This window comes from Pezoporus flaviventris, unplaced genomic scaffold (assembly GCF_033815535.1).
Source record: "Pezoporus flaviventris isolate CSIRO_AGI_PZ_B2104156 unplaced genomic scaffold, CSIRO_AGI_Pfla_v1 ptg000015l, whole genome shotgun sequence".
Lineage (NCBI taxonomy): Eukaryota > Metazoa > Chordata > Aves > Psittaciformes > Psittacidae > Pezoporus > Pezoporus flaviventris.
The window spans coordinates 9,068,165-9,092,941 of NW_026892563.1; the positions used below are offsets into that span (position 1 = coordinate 9,068,165).

The following is a 24,777-nucleotide window of genomic DNA, read 5'->3' on the forward strand; positions in this document are numbered from 1 at the left end:
AAATATAAATAAGCAGGTGGTGACTACACTGGTTAGCCAATAGTATTTCCAGCAAGCCAGGAGCAAGCAGATGCACAGCTGACTCGTGTGTCAGGTAAGACTACAATGAAGACATTGGCTTTAAGTGTCATATTGACTTTGAAAAACTTATTTTGTGATTTCGATACTTATATATATCAAAATACATACATGGGGTCAATAGAAATAATTTTAGATGTCTAATAAAAATCAGCAATTAGAAAGGAAGAGCTATTATTTACAGTAATAACCAATATCTCCCCATTTCCCTGAGGTTCTACTATACCTGTGCAGATTAAAGTGAAGGGAGAATGTCCTTTTCCCATACTTTTCAGAAGAAAAGAATCTCGAAGGGTGCTCTAATGTGGAAAAAACAATGTTAAATTTTTTCCTCCTCCAGTTTCAGCTAGTGGCTGCTCTGCTACGGCATAAAGGCATAGAAAACATTGTGAACACTTCTTCAAAAGCCATAACTTCAAGTCTGTGTTCATTCTCTCCCATTTCCTTGTGAGATGATTATGATAATAAATAGTAATCCAGAATGAATTCTAAGTTAAATGTGGACTGCTTTTTTTTTTTAGACCTGAGCCTTAACTGCAACATATTTGTTAGACCTATCTGCAATAGTTAAACTCCTCTGCAGATTACAACCACACAGATACAATTGTCTTTATGTAAATCACCTTTGCAAGTATGTTCTTGATATCAGAAGATATATTTTAGTTCTGATTAAAAGATTTCAGAAATGATAAAAATGAAATACATTTTTGATAGTAGGAACAAATTCAACTGATGATGGCATATCTTGCCTAACTCATGAATGACCTTGTCCCCATTGAAAAAACCCTGACATCTAGTCTAGAAAGCATAAATTATCCTTCCTCTTTTAAGATAATTAGTATAATTAAACTGTACATTTGAAAAAAATACCCAACCCTCTGATATTTTTTATTGCATTAATATTTGCCTATGGATTTTCTTGATGTTGAAATGTATGACAAAATTTGAACATCTACTACATGTACCAGCAAGTGCAGGCAAGCAAATTGTGAAATAATATCTGTCAAGTGAGCACCATTTAATTGTTAAGTAATTCACCTTTACGCCATGTGCTAATCCATCTCTGGTAGAATTACAGTTTTGACTATCTTGCAAATAAGTGTCCTCTTAAGTAGGAAAGGAAAACTTAAAAAGAAAGTGAAAGAAGGAAAACAAAGCTTTTGACAGAGAAAATTTCTCACTGAAATGTTTCCTGAACACCACTAATCAGTGGTGAAACCATTCCACATGTCTGATCCATAACTTCTAATTCCTTTCAGTCAGGGAAATGCTCCATTATATAGGCAGATAGAGCCTTCCTATGAAATCTAGCTGTGTCTGTGGTAACATTTAAGATAAATTTTTCAATAGCTTCTTAATGCCTGTTACATATATACCAGATATCACTAATGAGAATATCTTTCCTGTGTGGTGTACTGAATTTGTAAGGAAGATTTTAGTCCTGCTTCAGATTACCTGGTTTCTGACCAAAATGAGGCACACTGCATTTAAAAGGAGATATTAAATGGTGCCATTGCTGTTTTATATGTTCCATTTTCTGTAATAGCTTCTCTAAAATGTGTGGCATAAACAAAATCCTTGAGCACATTGCAGTAAAATAGTTTTATTGGTGCTCATTTACACTAACCTACATAGGTTGTTCACAGGCTCCCCATTCCTGAGCAATGATGCTCATTCTGTATTTGTACCAAGAAAGCAATTAATATGTCTGAAGCCATTTTTTCTTAAAGTACCATCCTGCCATCAAAATAAAGGCTATAATACAATTTACTTTCTATTAGTATATTCAGGAAAAAAAATCTCAATGAAGAATGAAGGCAGGTGTTTCCCATCCAGTGATCTTACAAAGCATCTCTGAACAGATCTAATTTTCCACATTACATCAGGAGCAAAGAAAGTCTGAATACCCATCTAGAGTCACCTCTGAATGGGAAGAATGGAAATGAAAACTCAAGGTGGAAGTCACTTCTGGTCTGTTTATTTCAAAAAAAAAAAAGTAAAATCAAAGTAAAATCTGGCTCCGTTCCTCATTGATGTTTAATAGCCTTCTGTATTTCGGTACTCTAAAGCACTCTCTAAACATGGACTCAACACAAAAAATACTGAGGGAGGATATTTTATTTCTCTCTCTATTACTTCTAATTATCTAGGATTTTGAAGGGTTATGGGCTTAATAAATCAGGATCTTGTTTTAGGCAAAGCAAAGAAGCAAAGATGTCATAATTAATTAAATTTGACAAACTAAGAGAATCTGAAAGGCACTCAAGGTCTAAACATATGACATGAAAAACATTTCACCTTAGCAAAATACTGCAAACTTTGGGCAAGGGTTTTTTTGTGAAAAACATCAGGTATTGGCTTTGTTTGGTTGGTTTGCATGGGTGTAATATGTTGAACATCACACAGAACATTCATTAAATCTTCCTATTAAAGTCTTTCTAAACTAATAACCCTTCAAACGCAAAGCATTAGTTTGAATTCCCTAATTTCCAAGGGTTTTTTTTTCAACTCAAAGATTCTTCATACTGGAACTTGCTGGTATTTGTAAGATATACATAAACCATTAGAGATGCATCCAAAATTCCTCATAGAAAAATAAGTGTATTACTAAAGCTCAGGCACTCTGAATCTTCCATATAAAGTATACCATCAATGCATATTATATCTGACGTAAAAAAAAAACAAAAAACAAAAACCTAATAAATCAACAAAATATACACCCCCACAAAAAAACAAACAAAAAAACACCACAAAAACCACACTCTGTTTTTATCTGCAGAATTTATTTGACAAAAGTGTCCTCCCCCACCAAAAAAATAACAGATCATAACTTTCTTTATTTTTTTCTCAGGACCAAAGGTGAACCCTTAATTGGTGAGGATACTGCAGTGGTTGTAAGTTTCAGATTTTCACGTAAAAAATTGCGTTGTCGAACTGTAGCTGATCTTATGTAATTTCTAGTAGAAATTACTTTTGCTGGACTTGTCGGTGGTATACTCTGTGGAGGCAGTCCATTAATTTCATATGTCCACTGCATTGATTGAGCCTGGAATAACGAACAGAGACATAGGGGGAAAAGAAAAAAAATCACTAATCAAATACCTTGAAAATTTGACAGTGATTTACCATGCTACATTGATTTCAAAAGATACTTATGCTTTTCCATGTAAGGTACTGGAATAACACAGAATAAGAATTGTAGTCCTGGAACACAGAAAACAGAAATCAGATTTAACTTTAATCAGGACTAGGAACAACAAAGATGAGAAATTTAACTTCCTGGCTGATCTAAAATTCCTTTTTTATTTAGTAAACCCCATAGGTCATATGTTTTTCAAAGATAATTGTTCCATAGTACAATATAAAAGCCTCAGGTTGATACTGTAGGATTTAATTGCAGCTCTGGTATTGATAATAATGGTATTATTAAATGGTGGAATTTTTTGCATAAAAATAATGAGTGAAACTAAGAGAAAAAGACTCTGAGTATGCACAAGAGAATCGCAGCTTCATGTTGAAATCTCTAGTTTGAAGCATATTTATGAGAATTGAAAATTACACTCTTCATTTGCACTCTGTTTATAAATTGTCTCTAGGAATAGAGCATATGTTTCTATGTCATGTCTTGTAATGCTTGAGTGTTTGATTCTGAGTACGTGATTCTTTCTCTTACTACATATCCCTTCTATCTATACTTAAGGAGTATTATTCCGATGCATATTAAGGCTACACTGCTGTATATTTTTTCATGTTCTTTTGTGTCCCAAAGCACAATTTTGATTGCTAAAAACCGTGTGCAACTATTACAGAACCTTCAGTCTTTTTTTTTTTTTTTCTCCAAATGTATCAGTTTAATTCCTGAAAGCAGGTCTTTCCTCCAAGCCTTTAGCATTTTCCCGTCTTTATGTCTTTATGTCATGGTTTTTAGTTTTCTGTTCTCCTTTTCTTTAAAAAACAAAACAAATGAAACAACAAAACAAAACCACAAGTATTACAAACCCTCAAATGATGTGTCATTATGTCCAGCTTTGTACTATGCAAGAAAAAGAAAAAGTATTGTATGCCCACTTCAGCAATACACTCTTATCTGTTCCTTCACACTCAGCAATTAGAAATCCCAGGTTTTATGTCTTCCTTTTCTGTTTATGAAGCCTTTTTTTGCTTCCAAGCCAAAACTTGTAAGAAGACTGAGTAAAAAATATGGCATGATATACATATATTAAAATATATTCATAAAGTGATTTTTTTTTTAATACAAAACATAGAACAGTGCATGTCCATAGTACATACATACACAGCACACAGAACACATCAGACTACGACTCTGCAGCCTCAAAGTAGCAAAGTCACGCTAAACAATTTATATTTACAAATTCTCAAAATCTGCCTTTATTCATCTGGCTCAGCACTGCAATCACACAGCTGTGCTGCTTATGGATCTACAGGAGGTTTGGTGGTGCTAGGCTTTTGCATCATGCTGTGTTGAACTACAGAGACATTGACATCGCTTGTAAGATCACCTTTCTATCCTGTTTCCAGCCACAAAGTTTTATCATTACAACATTTGTGATTTATGTAGTTCATCTCTCATTTAAAACTAATTTAATCCTTAAGAACAATCAGTCATTTGTAGATATAACCATTACCATCAGTCATTTTTCATTCGTGGAAACAAAAACTGCAAATACTCCCAGATCGATCTGGAAATCAGTGCAACAGTCAACCTCAAAGCTCATGAGTTTTTCCCTCAAGCATTTAGTTAACAGTTCAGCTTCTGACATGGCTGGGTTATTGGCCCATTTGCTCATTCTCATCTGAGCGCTCTGTTGCTTTGCTGCTGAACATGTCAGTACACCAAGCAGATTTGGCCTATAGAAAGGAGCAACAACATCCATACAAATGATCACATTTTTTTCATATCGCATAAACACTATCAACCACCTCCAAAGCATAGTGTGTATATTTTTCTAGTTATTTGTTGCATTCTGTCAATTAATCATGGCCTAGGTAAAGCGCTACAAAAGCCATAATGAAGAGCAGTCAACCTTCTCCATCTCTAATTTTCTCTGCAGTTTTTCTCTACAGTCATTCCATAATTTTAACTACATGATGAAGAGAATAAAATGTTAAAGTGGCTTTCTGACTTTATTAAGTTTTGTTAAATATCAGTTTCATATTTGCCACTGGAAAAGTTTGAATTTATGATGTTTACCTATGTTATCTTTCATATGCTCCTTCATATTGTTTTGATTGTTACTCTGTCATTGCTATATATTAAAGGGATATCATTGCAGACAATTTCGCATTCATATTTCAGCTATTCAACAGGAACAAGTTTCAGACCATTAAACTATAAATCCTTTGGCACAGGCTTTGTTCTCTGCCATGTACTTATACAGAATTTATACTATTTCACTATAGGATTCATACTCTTAACAGCTCTTAAATGTCATCACCATATGGATCTCTAACTGTGGTGCTACTGGTTCGACAACTAGTTTTAACCAGTATTTTGGTAACTGAATATATATATTTTCTGTGATAATGCTGAAAGCATAAGTGACTTTTTTTGCTGTGTATTTTTAAAGAAACATTTTTTAAAACCTCTACTTTAAAATTGGCAGTACTGATTTTACATAGTCTGCTGAATGAATTGCCTTATTCAAATAAGATTAGTAAGCGTGAGATCTTAATAGATATTTCACCGTGCATGCATAAGCTTTTTAAACTTTCATTACTATACTGCTAAAATAAAAATCTACTTTAAATTGAATATTATCCCTGTGTAAAACAGGAAGATTAACTCATCTTTATTCTCGATTTTATTTAATATTACAAAATGATCTAGTAACCATTGACTGTAAAGATAAAATCCATCAAAAGCAGGTGTGATATGAACCAACATCAGTACCTTATGTCCAAACATAAAGTTAGGATTTAAGAGAAGTAAATAATTTTCCAAAGTTAACTAATTGTTTCATTAACTTTAGTGCAAGATGAAATGCTTTATCTTTCTTTGGTATGTGAGATGAACAATTTAGTTTAAAGAAAATTTAACCTTGGGGTCATGTTCACTGTATGTGAATCTTCATTGATCACTTCAAGGTCAGAGAAAAGATCTAAGAGGTTTTTCAACCAACAGCTTCAATGAGAATCAAGTTACTAAAAAATGATTTCTCTTCATGAAATTCACATACTGTAATTCTACAGTATAGAGTGTTAGTAATTGTTTGAAGTGGGATTTAAACAAAAGTCGTCAGCTTTGCCACCTCCCAACTTCATTTATCATCAGCATCAAACAATAGATACAGCCTTCTGGGTAGTAATAACCTTTTGCTAACTTTCTCTTTTCTGTATAAATATCTTAGGTTGCATGTTCTGTGAATAAAAAAGTTTGTGGCTTGACTTGGTGAAAAAAAGCTGCCTGTTGGGTGGCTGCTGTAGCCTGCATCAGATGTCATTCTGTGGCAGGAGAGATTGGTTTTTTTTTGCTGATGGAAAGGAAGAAAATGTTGTGGGCATTATCACATGAAGCCGTTAGGTAGGATCAAGCTAGAATTACTTATTATCTTGATTATGGATTATTAATATGGACTCCTTATTATCATAGTCCATCTATTGTAAATTATGTGCTATCTTCCAAGACAGTTGGAGACAGTCATTGTGAAAAAATTGTGCTTTTGTGTACTGATTTACTGAAATAAATACTCTTCATTTAGTTCGGCAACTTCTGCTAAAGGGGTAAACAAATGTTATAAGAAAGGAAAAGTTATTGTAACTGTCAACATGACTTGGGTTAGAATTTTGTTTAGCACAATGGGCCACCTACAATTCAGTAATTTTCAAGACAACCTAAATTCAGTAATTTTTAGAAAACCTTAGACACCCATAAATGTCTATTTTACCAGAATATTTCATTTCCAGGGCAAAATATTAGGTTTTCAAATGCTGCTGAAGCCATAGCTATTTTCCTCAGGATAAAGCTGTACTGCTGAACTACATCAACTATTCTAACCAATATGAGAACTGCAGCAAGAGTAAGTCTACCAAGTTCAGTATCCATGCAAGTGCCTTGAAACTGCTGCTTTGGATTTCCAGGTTAGATAAATTCTAGCAAAGCAAAAGATGGATGACGGATCAAGTTTCAGACTTTTTTGGAGTGGTGGAAAGGAGAGAAAGGCGATGGCTAACAATCATTTTATTCACTTACAGGAACATTTTCAGATAGAGATAAGGTGATTTAATTGACTTAAGCTGTTCAAATATTAGATGTTTCACAGCATTGCTTAGGTGTAATACAATCAATATCAGCCATTCCGTCGACTGAAAATGGTCTGAATGCCCTCAAACAGCAATGGGTCCCATATTGCTATCATCTTTTGGCATAATGATAGTGTCAATAAGAGAAGTAATCTTTTCTTGTTCTTGTGAATCAAAAATTTTGAGTATTGCTTCTGCACTCAAGATCCAGTGTTACTGATTACAGGATGTACTACATTCAGTGCTTGTAATGAACCTTCTGTGTCTGTACTTTTAATGATAAAACTCAGGTCAACATCAACCAGTGGCAAGGGACAGAGGTGATGTCTTATTTAACATGAAAATATTTCATTTACCTATTAACTTGGTAACATTTTTCATTGTTCATTCTGTTTAAGAGATACAGTTTAGAAACACGTTAAACTATGTTCATTGAAAAATCTGCCAGGAACAATGTAAAACATGTTTTCACCAAGCTACTGAATATGTAGTAGTACCATTTGTTAAGATACCCAAGTCCACATAGACAAGCCTAGAAGAAGTCACACCTGGGTACTGTGACTGCACACTGCATCATTTATTTCCAGAACTGTATGACAAATGGTTTTGATATGCTGTCTTCCATAGGCTAAGTTAGTGATTATTCAGTAACAAAGGTGCACAAGCCTGACTCCTGGAGAGCTTTATAATGTTACCTACAATCTGGTTCACTCTGATGCTTATTTTATCATTTAAGACTTATTTCATGTGCCTTCTGGTTTAGAATATCTCTGAAGTCTCACCCATAAATTACAAAGCAATTGCTTGGGTCTCCATCCAAATTCATCACAGTACAAGAAAATTAACTGCAGGCCAACTTCAATACTTTTTCCAAGGATTCTCCAGCCTCCTGGATGCTCTGCCTCATACTTGGCAGTGATTCCTCCCCCAGGAAGGCTTTGCAGGTCATGCAAAGCCGTGCATGATCAGCCCCTCCTGCAGCTGCACCTTGCCATCCCTAAGCTCTGTCGGTTTTCTTTTCAGCTTTACCAGCACATCACAGCCTAGCTCTGAGATGTCAGCACAGCTGAGGAAGTCCTTCTTTCCACAACAGTTTATAGCTTATCTAAGCAGCATGCTCTCTTTATTATTTTATCATTAGTGGAAATACATTTATTTTTTTTTCAGTTAGAACTGCGCTGTTTATGAAGGCTGTTATCAATGTGGAAAATTTATTCTGGAATAACACTTATTTACAAATGTTCTCCAGGCACCGTGTCACTGTTTCATACAATCACAGAATGATAGAATGGTTACAGCTGGAAAGGACCTTAAGATCATCAAGTTCCAACCCCCCTGCCATGGGGCAGGAACATCTCACACTAGACCATGTCACCCAAGGCTCTGTCCAACCTGGCCTTGAGTGATGCCAGGGATGAAGCATTCACAACTTCCCTGGGCAACCTGTTCAAGAGTATCACCACTCTCACAGTAAAGAACTTCTTCCTTATATCTAACCTGAATCTCCCCTGCTTAAGTAAATTTTAACCCATTACCTATTGTCCTATCTCTATAGTCCCTGATAAAGAGTCCCTCTCTGGCATCCACAGTTTCTTACTTGTAGCTCAACTAAGTCATAATGTTCTCTTTCAGAGCTACAGAAACAAGCATGACTATTTTCTGGACCGGCTTTTTATTCTTTGATCTACAGAAATTTTTGAATATATTTTCAATGTCACTTCTGCATAATGAAAATTCCTGACAGCTATTCAAGTAATTGTCTAATTTTAATTGTTTTGATATGTGGTTGATGGACAGCAGACGTTTTAATGATCATTAAAGAACATTTAATTGCTTCAGTGAAGTAATTAATGTTTTCTGCCATTGATAAAATTTACTTTAAGTATTCATGAATTAAAATAAAGTCTTAAAGAACCTGCAAAATATGCCACAAACTACACTGATTTGTGCGCAGAAAATATAAATTAGGCTACATTTTAGGCTACATTCAATTATATATATACTTTCAGTTAATAAAATGTATACACTACGTTCTGGTAAAGCCAAATTGTATTTTCTTAACGCTAATTAACTCATCAGGATTGGGTTTTCAGCAGAGCAACCAAACAAAAATATTTGCATGGACAAAATTTGGGTTTAATGTTTACAACAAATGAGAAAAAGAAGACTTTCTCCATAATTCTACCTCCCATTTTACCTTACAACACAATTGTAATGACCAGCATAAACCAAACAATTTACACTGTCATCTCTGCTTCTTTACAGCCTAATTATCACTGTTCATTGAAGCACACAGAAATGACAGTTCTGCTGCTCACTATTCAAAGAATTTAATAATAAAAATATATTCTGTTAGGACTATGATTTTACCCTCAGAAATGCAAAGGAAATTTCATAGCAAGAGTGCTATAGGCTTTTACTACAGCAGCATCAGAGAGTCAACACTGTTAAAGAAAAGAAATTTCACCACTTTTTCTAAAAATAGCCCAAAGCCTCAGCCAGTATATTGGCTAGAAAGTATATGTACAAGACAGGTTCTTCAGTGTTAGGTCTAACATTAATTGCATTTCACTACCTCCATTATTATTCCCCAAATAAGAGTGATTTAATACTAGTTTTGCCATCTAGATAAGTCTGTCTCCCTTAGGTCACTAATGAAACTAATTTCAACAAGAAAGGCAGAAATGAGTATCTGGTATTCTCAACATGTCATTGAGTCTTACTTCAGGTCAATGTTGAGGCACAGCAGCAGAATTACACATGGTCACAGATGCTCTGGCTTACATTAGAACTATAGGAATGAAAGCCTGTGTGGTGAGGAAAGGGGGAAGTACTGCTGTACACAAAAGGTTATCTCTAAGAGCAAAGAGAACACAAGCCTCATCAAAATATCACTGAAAAAATACTTCAATTAGAATCTGTGATGGTGTGATATTGGTCCAAATTTCACTGGTTTAAACCCAGTCAGGTAACTTGTTCACTCACTCCCAGTGAGTGGTGCCGAGCTGACAACAATCGAGGTCCGTGTCCCCCCCCCCCCCACTCCCGGAGGAACGGGGAGGAGGATCGAAAGAGTGCAACTCCCACGGATTGAGACAAGAACAGTCCAGCAATCAATGTACACAAATCACCACCGCAACTATCAACTACAACAATGATAAGGGAAAATAACAAGGGAAGAGAATACGATACCACCGGCCAAGAAGACGAGTTCCACCCTGAAGCCCCATGTCCTTCCGGGTAACTCCCAGTCACCCCCCACCCCGGCCATGACGTGCTGTGGTATGGAATACCTCCCTGGCTAGCCCGAGTCAGGCGCCCCATCTCTGCTTCCTCCCAGCTTCCCCTCCTCCCTGGCAGAGCATGAGCCTCACAAAGTCCTTGGTCAGGGTAAACATCACTTAGCAACAACTGAAAACATTGACTTCACCAACACTGTTCTCAGGTTGGAAGTCAAAACACAGCACTGCACCAGCTAGCACAAAGAAAAAAAAAAACAAACATGACTACTACTGCTGAACCCAGGACAGAGCATTAAGAGGCTTCAAAGTATTTTTGAAGAGACACGAATACACAGGACAAGATATGATCTGATACATATATGTAATACGTGTGAGTGACTTCCTACACCCACACACAGTACTAAAGGTGTAGGTGTAAAGAGCCATCTGCCTAGATCAAAACCAGAGACAAAGGTGTGACTCAATGTAGGCTAAAATTTCAATTACTCAAAGCCCATTTGTACTGATAAATTCCTAAAAGGAAATTCTGGATTACTGACTGAGTACTTAGAAAACTAATAATAATCTTTGACCATCACATTTATCCCATTCCAGACAAATTTATTATGTTAAAGTGATTTGTTAGGGAAGAAAGTTAAGACAAACATGGCTAGTAAATTTACACGTGTCATGCCTAAAAACAGCTTAGTTCCAGAAATATACTAGAAGTTTCTGAGCTCTGTAGATGTGTCATATAGCATTATGTAAATATAAAAGAACATGGGATAAATTCAGTCAATTCTTTCCTTTTTCAAATGAAAGAGTGATCAGCATCATTGATGATTATGTAAAAAGAGTGCATTAATTAAATATCTAATATGGTAAAAGAAAACAAGTAGGAGGGATTAAAGGACCTTCTTTTTTTCCAGGATTTGGATTTCTTATTCACTGTGGTACAGGTTGTCACTCAGAGAGATAAAACACTGCAGTTTTTTATCAACTTTGTTTTGAACGTCTTGGTTTTTAAATCAATATTGCTGTCTCACTTCTAGTATAGTAGCCTGAAAACATTGCCAGCATGCTGTGAAGAGATTTAAAGTGCAAAGCGTGATTTGTAGAGTTTGGGATGTTTGCTGCTAGAGCATGTTTTAGACAAACAATTTCCTCCTAAAAAATGACTTGACTTAAAACTTAAAAATTAATTCCTGCTGAATTAATACTACTGAAGGAATAAATACCTCCAAAATTTTCCTGATGTTTAGGTTTACAGAAGCTACTTGGCTACCACTTCTTTTTGATTATTTTGAGGCTTGTATTTAAAAAGTTATTTCTAGCTTTGTGTTCTGAAATTCTGCCTTCTACAGTTTAGTATTTAGTTTCTAATGCCGTTGATCCTAGGAGGTATAATGCAGGTATAATCAATAACCTAGGCCTCATGTATTCCATCACTTACATATTTTCCGCCAGTTCTTAACATGATTATTTTGATTCTCTGTGAAAAATCCTTTTGGTATATTGCCTATGGAGTGGGGGCAAACACACCAAGATAAATATATCTCTCTGAGGTTGATGGCAAAGAGATAACATAGGAATTAAAATATATGTTTTCCCAGCTTGTAATGAGTTAATTTTTGAAATTTAGTTTAATTTCTGTCCATTGTAAGGAGTAGTAAAATAATTACAGTGCATACATTTGTCCATTTCAGTGCTGCTTTTTTGTATAGGATTTGTTTTTTTCCTCCCGCATCTGAAGGTATATTTGCGTATTGCATTAAGGAAGGCTTACCTGGATCACAAGTGTTGCTTTATGCTTCTTGCTGTACATCCTTGGCTTGAATCCTACTGTTATATGGGTTCCTGCAGTGCCTGCAGGAAGAAGTTCTCCTGATTGTGGCAGTACACTGAACTCAGGATCACTGCCTGACAGGAAGTGGGCGGTGAATGGCTCTGGGTACCTGTGGAAAAGCCAAGAAGCCTATTGAGCCTTTTATGGTATCTTATTACAATATATCTACAATCTAAGAGGCCACCACATGGCATGACTCAGAAACTTGACAGACCACAGAATGCATATAGAATATTACTATTATTCTTACTTACAGAACAAGTATTCTATAAAAATTACTACACTAACAGTAATTATTTAGACTTATTAATATATATTTATATTTTTATACACAGGGATCTGCATACGGGTCTTCCATTTCAAACATACTTACATGCTAATATAAATATTATAATCACTACAGAATAAACACAGCATTTGACACTAGAAAGAAAAGAATCATCTGACCTGTAAAGATATAATAATAGTGATAGAAAAAAATTCCATATAAGAGTGAAAAGCCAAGTCTATTAAAAGCCCCTCACTTGTCTAATCTCTACTAAATAAAACTGATAAGACATCCATTTTATTAAGTTTTATGACTAGGACTAAATTTGTAATCTAGTGGAGTGTTACTAGGCTGGGAGGGAATTATGAAACCCTTGAAATAAACATATGAAAAATAATATTATCACTATTTTCCAAATTTTCCATATCCCATAAACTAAATACTTTAAGATATTGCAAAAAAAAATAATTAGGGTCCTCTATCAATATTACTGTATATCTCATCTCAAAGAATTTCTGTCACAGGTACTGCGGATCTTGTCTAACTGCTGGTTTCATGGTAGTACCATTGCACCCAAAGAAAATGTCTTATTCCTGGAAAAGGCAGTGGCTGAGGACTTCAAAACAATCTTAGGACAATCCCAGACTTAAACCTGTCTATCACAGTTGCTCAGGCATTCCTTGCCATAAAGTGTTTCATCACGTATTTTCCAGTCAGGAATTCTCCTTTTAGTTCTTACATGTGTTGCTGAGGACAACTGTATCACTGTCTGGACAGAAAGAGAAGAAAAGAAACTGAAACTAGAAATCAACAACAGTATGTAAAAAAATAATCCACTACACCCTGCCACAGTACAGCAAGGCAAGTATGGTGTGTGCACAGAGGGAATGCATTTTTTTTATAAAACCTGAAAATGAAAAACTAAAAGCATTGCAAAGAAAAGCTGTTCAAATCTATTTATGGATTCTCAAAACAGAAACAACACTGCTTTTCAAAGAAAATACTCACAAAGAAGTGAAATTTAATATTTTCTGACAATTCTTGTCTCTGTGGAAATGTCCCACATTTCCTGGGGAAGTGTTATTCAGTGTTATTCTGTGGGTGAGTCTATGGCATCTTATTTATAAATAGATCTCCTTTGGAATATGTTCTTACAAAAGGTTTTCCTGCATTCAATATGCTCTCGTGGAAAAAAGGTCACACTCTTAAGTTTGTAGGAACAAAGAGTGCGAGTGCAGAAAATGGGAGCCAAAAACCTCTGCCTCCTCAAAAACACCCCTAAACTGATATTTATCAGTGCCATCAGACTTGTGTGCATTAGCAGATTCAGCTTAGGTTTTTCTTTAGGTGACATCAAGGTGGGCAAAACTACTGAATGTCTGAAACTACACTTCAAATCCTGTGACATCAAACTTATGCTGACAATCTCTTTTCATGGTGCCTAAAGATGTGCAGCCACATCTCATCTGTGCCATCTCAGCCTTGAATTTTCAAACCTGTATTTCCTACAAGGACTGCTCAGCTCCAAATGCCTAGAGCATGCTCACTACACACAAAGGAACATGGGATGGAAAAGAAGTGATGCCTCTTAGACTGAGTAGCAGAATAACGCACTCATGAAAAACATTTGAGATGACTATTCAAACCCTGGTTCTGGAAACAAAGACTTGAACACAGGTCTTCCCATCCAACGTCACTGCCCCATAACCTAGATTTAGGAACGTTTTAAGGCAGCACTTTCTTTATCTCCCATGTTTAGTCTCTTTGTTTCTTCACAAGACACACAAGACCATGACAGGCTACACATGCAATGATGAGATGCTAAAGGAGATGGGACAGGCTACTTGTGCAAAAGACAAGAAAGTAAGGACTATATTCCTGCAGAAATTTCATCTTAGAAGGGTGTGATGCAACAATAGTTTTCTTCAGAGACCATAAACAATACCTCAAAACAGTTAGTCAGAAAATACACAAGAGAAAAAGCTATCATTTCAGACCTGACAAGGGGACCAGATAATTTAAAATGAAACTATCAGAAACCTGATCTATAATTTTCCACACAATGTATATGCCAAGCCAAAGAAAAAACAAAGTTATTGTGTTGTCCTTTTCAGCTTTTGTGTATTTTCTAGATAAAATCTAAAAGCTATAATCTATATGATTTTATTTTTCTTTTCATAAAGAAAAATGGAAAAAAACTAATAAAAAAGCTTTAAAGAAAATCTGTGTGCTTCTTGACAGCATTAGCACAAGGTACTAGAGGCAGCTACAAATTTTCTTTGCGTTGAGTAAAATAATATATACACACATACACACATACATACTTAAATGAACACATATAGTAACACCTAAAATCTCCCCTTCCATTCCTTTCCTCCTCTTCCTTCCCAAAGCCTAGCAGTTTTCAATGAAAGAGTCAAGTTACTGGATGCAAAATGTTCCTCCAAAGTGGAAGCTATGCCGATCCTGGCAAACTAGATGAACAGCAGTAATATGATAGGCCAGCAGGGATACTGATGAAGATATGGCTAGGAGTACAAGAACAAGCAATTGAAAACTTATGGTCAGAAACAGGAACCTCTCATAGTCCCTGAAGTACTGATAAATCATGATTTTTTGTTTTAAAAATGTATCTAAAGATGTCCTCTCAAGAAAAAAAAAAGCAGTGTTTTCACTGATGCTCACATCAGAGAGGTATTTGGCATCCTGGCTAGCTCACTAATATAAGTAAAGTGTTTTCTCATTCTCATCTTCTATAGCACAGAGAAAGCTGGAAATAAAATTCTGAGAATATCACCTGAATTTCAGATATTATTGTTCTCAGTTTCTGTATATTTAGTGTATAATAAAAAATAATAATTATGTGGTTTAAAATAATTAAAAATTAATTCATCTTTTTTGATCACTGCTTCAGGTAAATCAGCTCTTGAGTCAATGTTTGGCTTGTCATTTCTCACCCATGAAGGGCAGTGATGAGATAGTGTATATTTTTCCAAGGAGGCTTTTGTTTAACTCAAGGGTGGCAGATACTAACAAACTTGATTAAGTTTAATGATGTGTACAATTTTGAAAACACATAAAAACCAAGCACAAATGAATTAGTAAATATAAGGGTAAAGGCCATATAAGCCAGAGAAAGCAAATGCGTCTTTAAACATGCATGTTCCATAACTCCTGCCATAATGATTAGATACTGCTATCAGACAATGTGAACTCTGCCCTTACGCAAACACTGAGTAAGAGTAAATACTAATTTGAATTTAAATAATAATTGGACAAATAAATCATGGTAACTGAGAAGAGTGGAAATTGAGCTAGTGTTTAACAGACATATTTATAATTCCTCCTTCAATCTTTTTCTTAAATAGCAGTCAGTGCTCACCAGTGTTCTCATGTTAAATAATTTTCAAATGAGTAAACTAAAAAGAATAGCACCTTATTTCTTCAATTAAAGAAAGCCTTAAAATTTATAGTTCCAGAGTGATCTCACTGCAAAATTTATAAAATCCCCAGCAAATCTAAAAATATAAGTCTTTATAAAATTAAGGCTCAAAATCGCTTTAATATTTACTCCTGTCTTCCTCAAACTAATGAAGCAGTAAATTATTCCCATAGAGATATATTCCTTTACAAAACTAAGCATTTTGCAAACTATACATAAAAAGCAACACATAGTGCTTTTGGTCAAATCTTTTGAGTTTTTTTCAATAAATGAATAACAAAATGTCTTAATCTGTAAAGTGCACAACTACTTAAGCAAACAAGGGGATACACTTTGAAAATGTTTCAATATGATTCTGAAAGCACTTAATCATAACTAAACTCACTTATAATTTGTAGTTCACATCTGTTGGATGACACAAGAAATTCAAGTCACTATACGGTAAAGTTCTTTAAACTTACTAATTGAATGCAGTTGCCAGATTTTACAAAATTAGTAGTGAAAATATGATTTAGATAATTTCTTTGCAACCAAAAAAAAAGTCAATAGAAAAAAAAATTGATTTCATACCAAAACCAACTGTCATTTACTTGACCATTATAAATCCTGACCTCTGTACATGAGAAAAGGCTTAACTCCAATTATCACTCTATAGCTTTGGAAAGATTGCTTCAGAATTAAAGGACTTTCAAAAAATATGAAGAAACATTGAATGACAAATGACTATCAGGGAATGCTTTACCAACTATAACCACTTTTGTTGTGTACATGTTGTAAAATCAAATCATGAGATAGGTTTTTGTCTTCACAAAAATGTTAAGACTTCTGTCTAATACCCTTCATTCTCTTCTACACAGCTTTACTACATTTACAGATTGGTAAACTGACTTTTTCTGCTGAAAGGGGTCCAGGTGACATGGCTAGATACAGCTGGCTAAATGTGAGACATGACAGGTATTGTATTATAAGAAAGGATGATCATAACTTTTTAGAAGTTCTGATGCATGTGTACCATTATCAGTGTTTTCCACTAGTCTCTATTCAGACTCAAAAAAACAGCTCAGTCAACATTTGTTCTTTGCAGCTGCCACTATGTGGAAGATGCTAAGATAAAGTAGTCTAATTACAACTTTAGATTAATGGTAGGATTTTGTAGAACTGGTTAGAAAGAGATTGGCATAGGAATCCAGGCCTGTAACATGCACAGCAATGTGTGAGAGAGGGTGAGGGAGAAGGTACGTGTGCTGAGGAGTTAATGAATGAATTTTCTTGCAGCATACATAATTCTGGCTCATGGTAATTCTAATGAAATACAGCAGTAATTACAGCAAAACAGGAATCTCTCTTGAAGTTGTAACTGTAAATACGTTCTTGTTTTTCCCTTCATAATTAGGGGAGGACACAGAAAAAAAAATGGGTTGCTCGCTCTTCTTCAGAAAGCGTTCAAATCAATTTTTTGTGAAAAAGGAATGGTTTTGATTGCTCATTCTATGTGCTTGAAAATGTGCATAGAAGAAATAAAGAAAAATATCCAGTGATGTTTAAAATGTGAAAAGTAGTTTAAGATAAATAAGTCTGCACATGCAGTCATTTTAAAGCCTAATTTCACTTTTTTTATCATCTCTCCTGCCCCCCAGTTTTTTTTTTTTTCTTTATTCTTGCTCTGTTTCCATAACTGAGTGCATCCTTGGATTTTGCAGATAGCTCTCCATGGAGGCCATATTGATACCACACTGTTTGCTTTTGTGATAGCAGATGCTTACTAAGTGTATTTTTCTGAAGCATAGCTTGAGTTCATCTGAGAAATTTTCTCAGTGTAACAAATACCCTGCTTGTGATAAACACAGGATTGGAATGAGAGGTTGGGACGGAAGGATGGATAAAATTTTACTGTATATTCAAAGCAATATGTGATTGAAACAATCACTAACAAGGAAAACTAGAATTACATTGGCAAAAGGAAGCTCTGTGTATGAGAAATAAGCAGATAGAATGAACAGGAGAGAATTTTCCACCATCTTAACTAGACATTCAAAAATAATGTAATTTACAAAAAATTGCCAAGTGAACATGGTGTTCTTATGCACCTATCCACATTTCATGTTGGCTACTGTAGTATTTGCAATGGGAAAAAAAAGGTAACATTATGTTGTAGCTGAATATCAGTATTTTAACATGTACAAATAAATCTGTTAAAATGCTGGATTATATAGTACTGGAACATATAGTAAAAGATATTCTCCAAGAACCAGTTCTGTATGAATACAAATGCTCTGATCCCAAACCATAATTGATTAAAAATACAGTTAAAAGTTATTTTCAGTAAAACAAAAACAGAATGGAGAGGTTTTCTTAAGAAAAGCACCACTGTCGGAATTTTTAGTCTATGTTTCAAGTATAGATATTGGCATAGAATAATGGATCAATAATTTGAGCTAGATATTAAGTTTCTATAATTTTTATTTCAAGGGGAATATTCTGTCTATTCTTTTTCATAATATTGTTGCCTGGTTTACAATTTTGTAAACCACTAGCATTCAATAATGCGTTTGGTATTAAAGCAAACACTAATGTTAACACAAACATTAGAGGATTGCATCAAAGCCGATTACTTCAGTAGAAATGTTGCCAACGATTTCAGATGGTGTTGAATTAAACCTATATTTATGACAAGAAAGGTCATGTACAAATTTTAAAAAGTGGCAGATTTTTCTTATTTAACAAGAAAAATCTGCTGATTTGACTCTAATCAAGCTTAATGCCATTACAGGAAACCATTCAACCATGTCCCTTTTGAATTTTTAAAGCTGAAAGTAAAAGATTGGACTACTCATATATCAGAACTGTCCTAGGTGCAGACAGTTATTTATAACTAAAATATATTTTAGTTTTATTCATACAAACAAAGCTGTTTGGCTGCATTCTCAGTGTCTTTCATTATTTATTAAAGCAGATACCAGGCTGTTGCTTTTGGGGAGTATGTTTATGTCAAGTTTAAATGTTTTAAAAGAGTGTGCATTACCTATTTGCATGGACCCTCAGATCTTAAATTATTGTGTGATTTTGTTAGCATTGTCAACAGCATAGTGACTACCTCGCATTTGTAACTTTATCATTCCTGAAGCAACTACATCAAATGTTGTTATGGGTAAATTGGAATATCATTAATTCAGTCTGCAATATTTTTCATACATTGACAATTTTGCTGGGGAGGGGTGAGATTAAAGGGAGAAACCTCCATCTGAGTTGCAATAGCTATAAAGAAAAAGAAAGCCAAACCCAGTGATGTCACAGCTTTGTAGTGGTCACCAAAGGTGCTCTGTGAATCACTGAAGATCCTCATTCAGGCTGAAGCCTAATCTGTCCTAAATAAGCTACTGAGACTTTTGGGGGAGTATGTGATGCACAAGTATTTTTTATTGCATCATTATGTACCCTGCTAGCCTGAAAAGATGTATAGATCTTCTCAACAATGCTGTGCAACTCTGTCCTGTAAATAGCAGATGGAGAAACAGCTGCAGAGTCACTTTCAAGCAGGTTACTCAGACTTACATCTTTATTTCCACCACAGTTACTCTCAAAGTAGCAGTGCCATGAGGTACTATCCAGCAGAAGGAAGGAAGACAGAAAATATCTATATGCAGGATGAAAAAAACCCTGCATCTCTTTTAAGTACCAGAACTGATTCTCTAGGTGATTGTGCTGCTAATTGTTTACTTGAAAAAACTCCAAAGGCCTGATCATTCTTATCAGGGGAGGTCTATAGGATGACACTTCATATCCCAATTGAATCTTTCAATCCGTAATTTAATATTTCATGTGTTAATTTTTAATCTAAGTAATTTGAGTTATTTAAGCATTAAATTATATCTGCAGTATGCTGGTTTCTTGTGTAATTGCTTTAAACTGCAGATCCAATATCCTAAACATTGGTTGGCTGGTTTATTTCTATTATGAAACATCCACCACTAAAATCCTGTAAGGAAGTCAGAGACAAGATAAAGCAGTATAAAACTTGCAGAACAGTTGTTGGCACTATTTACAACATGGAGCTTATTCAGTATATGCAAGTATTACATTTTGTATTTGAAATATATGGGGGGAAACCTTGTGTAAAATAAAGTTGGAAATTAGTTAAAGGAAACAAGAGAATCTGTCTTCCATCATAGCTCCTTCTTTTTATAACTGTAATGACTGAGGTTTTATAACATCCTTTGGGAGAGCACTAGGTTTCTTCACTACTATCAAACACCTACCAGGAGATTACAGTATTGCCAGAGCAATTGCTTCATTTTTGTTCCTGAAACAGCCTATTCCACTGAAACTGTTAATTTGAACACTGTGGTATAAGCATTTTTCAGAATCCTTAGTAATCATCATCACGGACAGCCATCTGAAAGCTGGAACAACTGTCCATCTTAGAGATACAGCTTTTGGAAATAAACTCTTAAAACAAAAATCATCTGGAACAAAGGACACTTCCTGCTGGGGATACCACAAAAGCATGTGTCTACAATAATAATTAACTGTCAATCAGTATCTCTGGCACACTTTCTAGATGCATAGTAAAAATAGTTAATTTAAAGGAAAAAAAATACTTAGAAAACTTCCATAAGCTAATTAGATTGTAAGCATCATGATTCCTTCAATTTCACTGTTTACTATTTTGAAACTTATCTATCAGTACCAGACAATTTCTTCCTTAGCTTTCTGCTGGATACAAATGACACTATGAATTTCCTATATGAAATGAAACTCAGAGAAAAGAATGAGAAGTATATAAAAATTATATTAATAGATATTTCTGCAGGACTTTTAAAAAAGATAATAACGAAATACTGAAGAATGGCACTGTTATTTTATCCCATGAAAGGGCAGAGTAGAGATGAATTCATAACATGCTTTCATAATAAACCAAACATATTCTAAAAAGAATGGCACATTTAAAATTTTTTAAAGCACAATGTGAAGAATTGCTTTTAACTCAGTTTAAGTATGAAGTACATAGTAAAACCATGAAGGTTTTAATAGTAGCCTTTAGTATCACAACATACCTTCCTGAACATTGTATTACACATTTTAACACACACAGGCATTTTAGGGCAAAACTTTGAAGTCATGACAGAAGCATTTGAATCTATTCCATAAATTTCCTCTTGAGAGGCAAGAGCCTAAACGCAGTATGCTTCTGTTTTCTACAGTATAGATTCAAAATCACATTTGTTATCTATAAAATGCAGCACTTGAAATTGATGATGAAATAGCTGCATCCCAGTTATGATTCTGTTTCTCAGATCTATCCTATCTGATGTTTGAGAGTGGGTTCTAGCCTCAGAAAACTGCATAAATACTTTATTATAAGTATTTTTACCTTGTCTGGCTTGTAAGCTTAAAGCCAACTATAGATTCCTTATTCAGGCCAACTGCTTCAATGTTGATGATATCATCCACTTCTGGCTCCAAAGCAATGAACAGCAATGGAAACTTCCAAATACCTCCTGCAGTGTACTGTACTCCAAGAGTTGCTTCATTCCTTAAAATTTCAGATAGAATAACACATGGAAAAACATTATAAAACATAAACTGAGTAAACTAATGTCCCAAATAAGCTTTGAGTGTGTAGAACTATACTACAGTAAAATGAAAATACAGACAGCTTTAGCTGGAATACATTCTTAATTTTTCATGGCATAGTATGTATCAGTTGCACTTAGACTGGAATGTAGGCTAAACAGTACTCAATATTTGCAGCAAAATACAAGAAAGGACATAATACTAAAGCAAAATAATTGGCACACCCACGAAATTTGTTTCTTCTGCTTACTCTCTGTTGAGTTAAACAAATTTAACTCAATATTTTTACTTATTGTTCTTTATGTACTGTGGTGTTAGAGAATTTTGTCCAGAATATTTCAACAGTTCATATTGGAATCAAATATATCTGACAAAGGTTCATGTACTTTAGAAAAACTTCAGAATCTAATATCCTCAGACCTTCTAAGAAGACAGCTGGTGCTGTAGATTTTGAGATAAAGAACCTAATTAATTGCAGTTATTGAGTCCTCTACATGAAGCCTGATGAGTCTCAAGCACAAAAAGATAAAACAAAACAAAATAATAAAATAAGGAAGGAAACTGTAGAAATAAAACAGGTCTCTAAATTGACAGTACATGGGGTGAGTGGATAGTCATTCCTAAAGGTTTGATCCTTGTTCAGTTATCTTTTGGGCTACCGGAAATAAGAGCTCCCTCCAGCATCCTAAAAATACTTTCTTTGCATGCAACCTATAATATTTGGCAGTGACTGTAATCTTCCTCGTAATGTTGAGCATCTGAAATTATCATGTGCCTGCATGTTACTGAAGCTTCTTTCCAACTTCTTCCCCATACACTTCTGACTGCTTCAAAAGGAATGTGCAACTTCTTTCTCTCTGAAAGGATCCCCCTTTCACAGCTTCTTTTCAAAGAGGTGGGATAATAATGTAAATCAAAGCAAATCCATAATTTTTCATATCACAGCTATAAAAGAGGATAATATTTTCCTGTGGACTGTTGTTACTGGGGATCTAGAGGCTAATTTCAAATTCAACAATCCCATTCAGCCAAAGAATATGCACACATGACGTCTAGGAAAACTTTCTCAAGACTGATAGACCATCTTGTCTGCATAATTTCCATGAATTTTAGAATAACTACTTTTTATTGAAAGTCTTTCAATACTCCAATGTTTAGAAATGAATTGATGCACACACAGACTAATGCAGTAACTCAACAGGGCCATCTCACAGACATCAAAAAGAAACACTGTCAGTTTTAATACCAAAGATACCATACTGAGAAGCAGCAAGTGAGAAAACTTAAAATAATAGATCTTTGAGGTGAAAACAAAATGAAGAAAAAAATGCAAGGAGATGCCTACATAGCTAAGTGTGACCATACAGTATTTTATTACATATTCTCTTGGTAACAAGGAACAACAGCTTACCTCATTGGTTTGTTAGGTGCAAACACTATATTAAATACCAGTGTTGCGATTCTGGATTCTGTATCCCATTCTTTTTCAACAAGATGCATACCAACCAAAGATTCCAGCTGAGATTTAATTTCATTTGATTGATATTGCAATTCATACAGAAATTCCTCTGTTGTAGAGAAACCTAAATGATACAAGAGAAAAAATATCAGTCTGTGCGCACCCTAGCATCACACAGTTGGCTGGCTAGTAGCTACAATTCTTTCATTACTAAAAATAAGTAAACCCAGTAGAAATCCAAAGCTTGAGTGATTTGCTCCTGACTGCATAACAAAAACTTCCAGCTTCATATGACAGACTATATAGTTTCCAGCAAAATGAAAGCTGAAAAACTTACTTAGTAGATGTGACCAGTAGTAGCAGTATTGTTCTGGCAACCACTTCTGCATTATGGTGACCTATTTCTAGTTCATCAGTCAAATGAAAATTGCATGAATGTAAGCTATTTGACTAATGCTGTTGAGGAAAATCTCAAAAACAAACCAAACCAACCAACCAAACAAACAAACAAAAAACAAAAACCCCAAACCAAACAAAAACCTGCAAAACAAACAATATTAAGGACAACAGTGCCATTGATGGCTGTGTGCCTGAGAAACAGAATACAGAAAAATAGTGAAGATGTCACTAGGAGCCTCTTTTTATTCCCTGTGGCAGCTATGAAAAGGCCAAGTAGCAATGACATAAGAATAAACATCTGAGTTTCTTGAAGGAAGTGTCTCCTCCTGTGATATTCAGCATACAATAGTAATTTGCACACAGAAGGGAGCATTTCTAAGAGGAAAACAATCTCAAGTGGCTAATTTATTTAAAAGTTTTACACATTTTTATGGATAAAAAGTCTTTTAACACATTCAGTAAATCCTACAGGAGATTTCATTTTATTATGAACATGTATCTCAGGGCACATTTTTAATTTGCACAGCTTAATAGAATGTGCGCTGTGCATAACTCCTATGTATGCTTCCCTGTATACATATGCTGGCTATAGGGTGGTAGAGATAATTCCCAAATCCTTCCAACTTGGAATTCTAAAATACAGACTACATATATAAGAATTCCAAAGGACAATGTTCTTTTAGATAGTTGAACAGAGCTTACTTTGATTTTACCAGTCTGTAATGCTACCCAAGTTTGAGTATGGAGCTGCCTTCTTATGCTTGTAGTCCTTTCTCCTTTTCTGAAACGTACATATACCTTCTTCCTACTTCATTACTAACAAGAAGCTTGAACTTTTGTTACCAATATTATTGTTACACACAGATTAACCATATGAAATTTTGCAGTTTATATTGAAACATTTCCAACTTTAAAATGGATCCTTCACACAGGCACTTGTACAATTTATGCTTTGTTATAATAAATGTACTTTGTAATAATGAAATGAAACATGAATACTTTTTTACATTTAATAAAATTCCTGAGATCATCCTATATTATTCCATGCTTTGTTGTTTCTCTATTTGAAAAATATAACATTTATGCCATGCATTCAGATTCCAAATACCAAAGCATGGAGATTCAGACATAAAAATTAACTTATCATGGGAGAGAAAAGAAGACATCATGTGGGACATTCCACAGTGACAAAATCACAACTGTTCAGCAGATGTGTCTTTTAGCAGTTAT

General features: G+C 34.7%; 1 protein-coding gene across 1 annotated transcript in view; it reads right to left on the minus strand.

Moving 5' to 3' along the window:
• Nucleotides 1-2,840: 2,840 nt before the first annotated feature.
• Nucleotides 2,841-24,777, minus strand: part of CFAP47 (cilia and flagella associated protein 47) — a 291,486-nt gene continuing 269,549 nt past the window's right edge. The window contains exons 62-65 of the mRNA XM_061454415.1: nucleotides 23,101-23,272; nucleotides 21,487-21,648; nucleotides 12,346-12,514; nucleotides 2,841-3,124 (exon numbers count right to left, since the gene is read on the minus strand). Coding sequence (XP_061310399.1) covers nucleotides 2,915-3,124; nucleotides 12,346-12,514; nucleotides 21,487-21,648; nucleotides 23,101-23,272 — 713 coding nt within the window. The 3' untranslated portion in view covers nucleotides 2,841-2,914. The remainder of the gene's footprint in view (nucleotides 3,125-12,345; nucleotides 12,515-21,486; nucleotides 21,649-23,100; nucleotides 23,273-24,777) is intronic.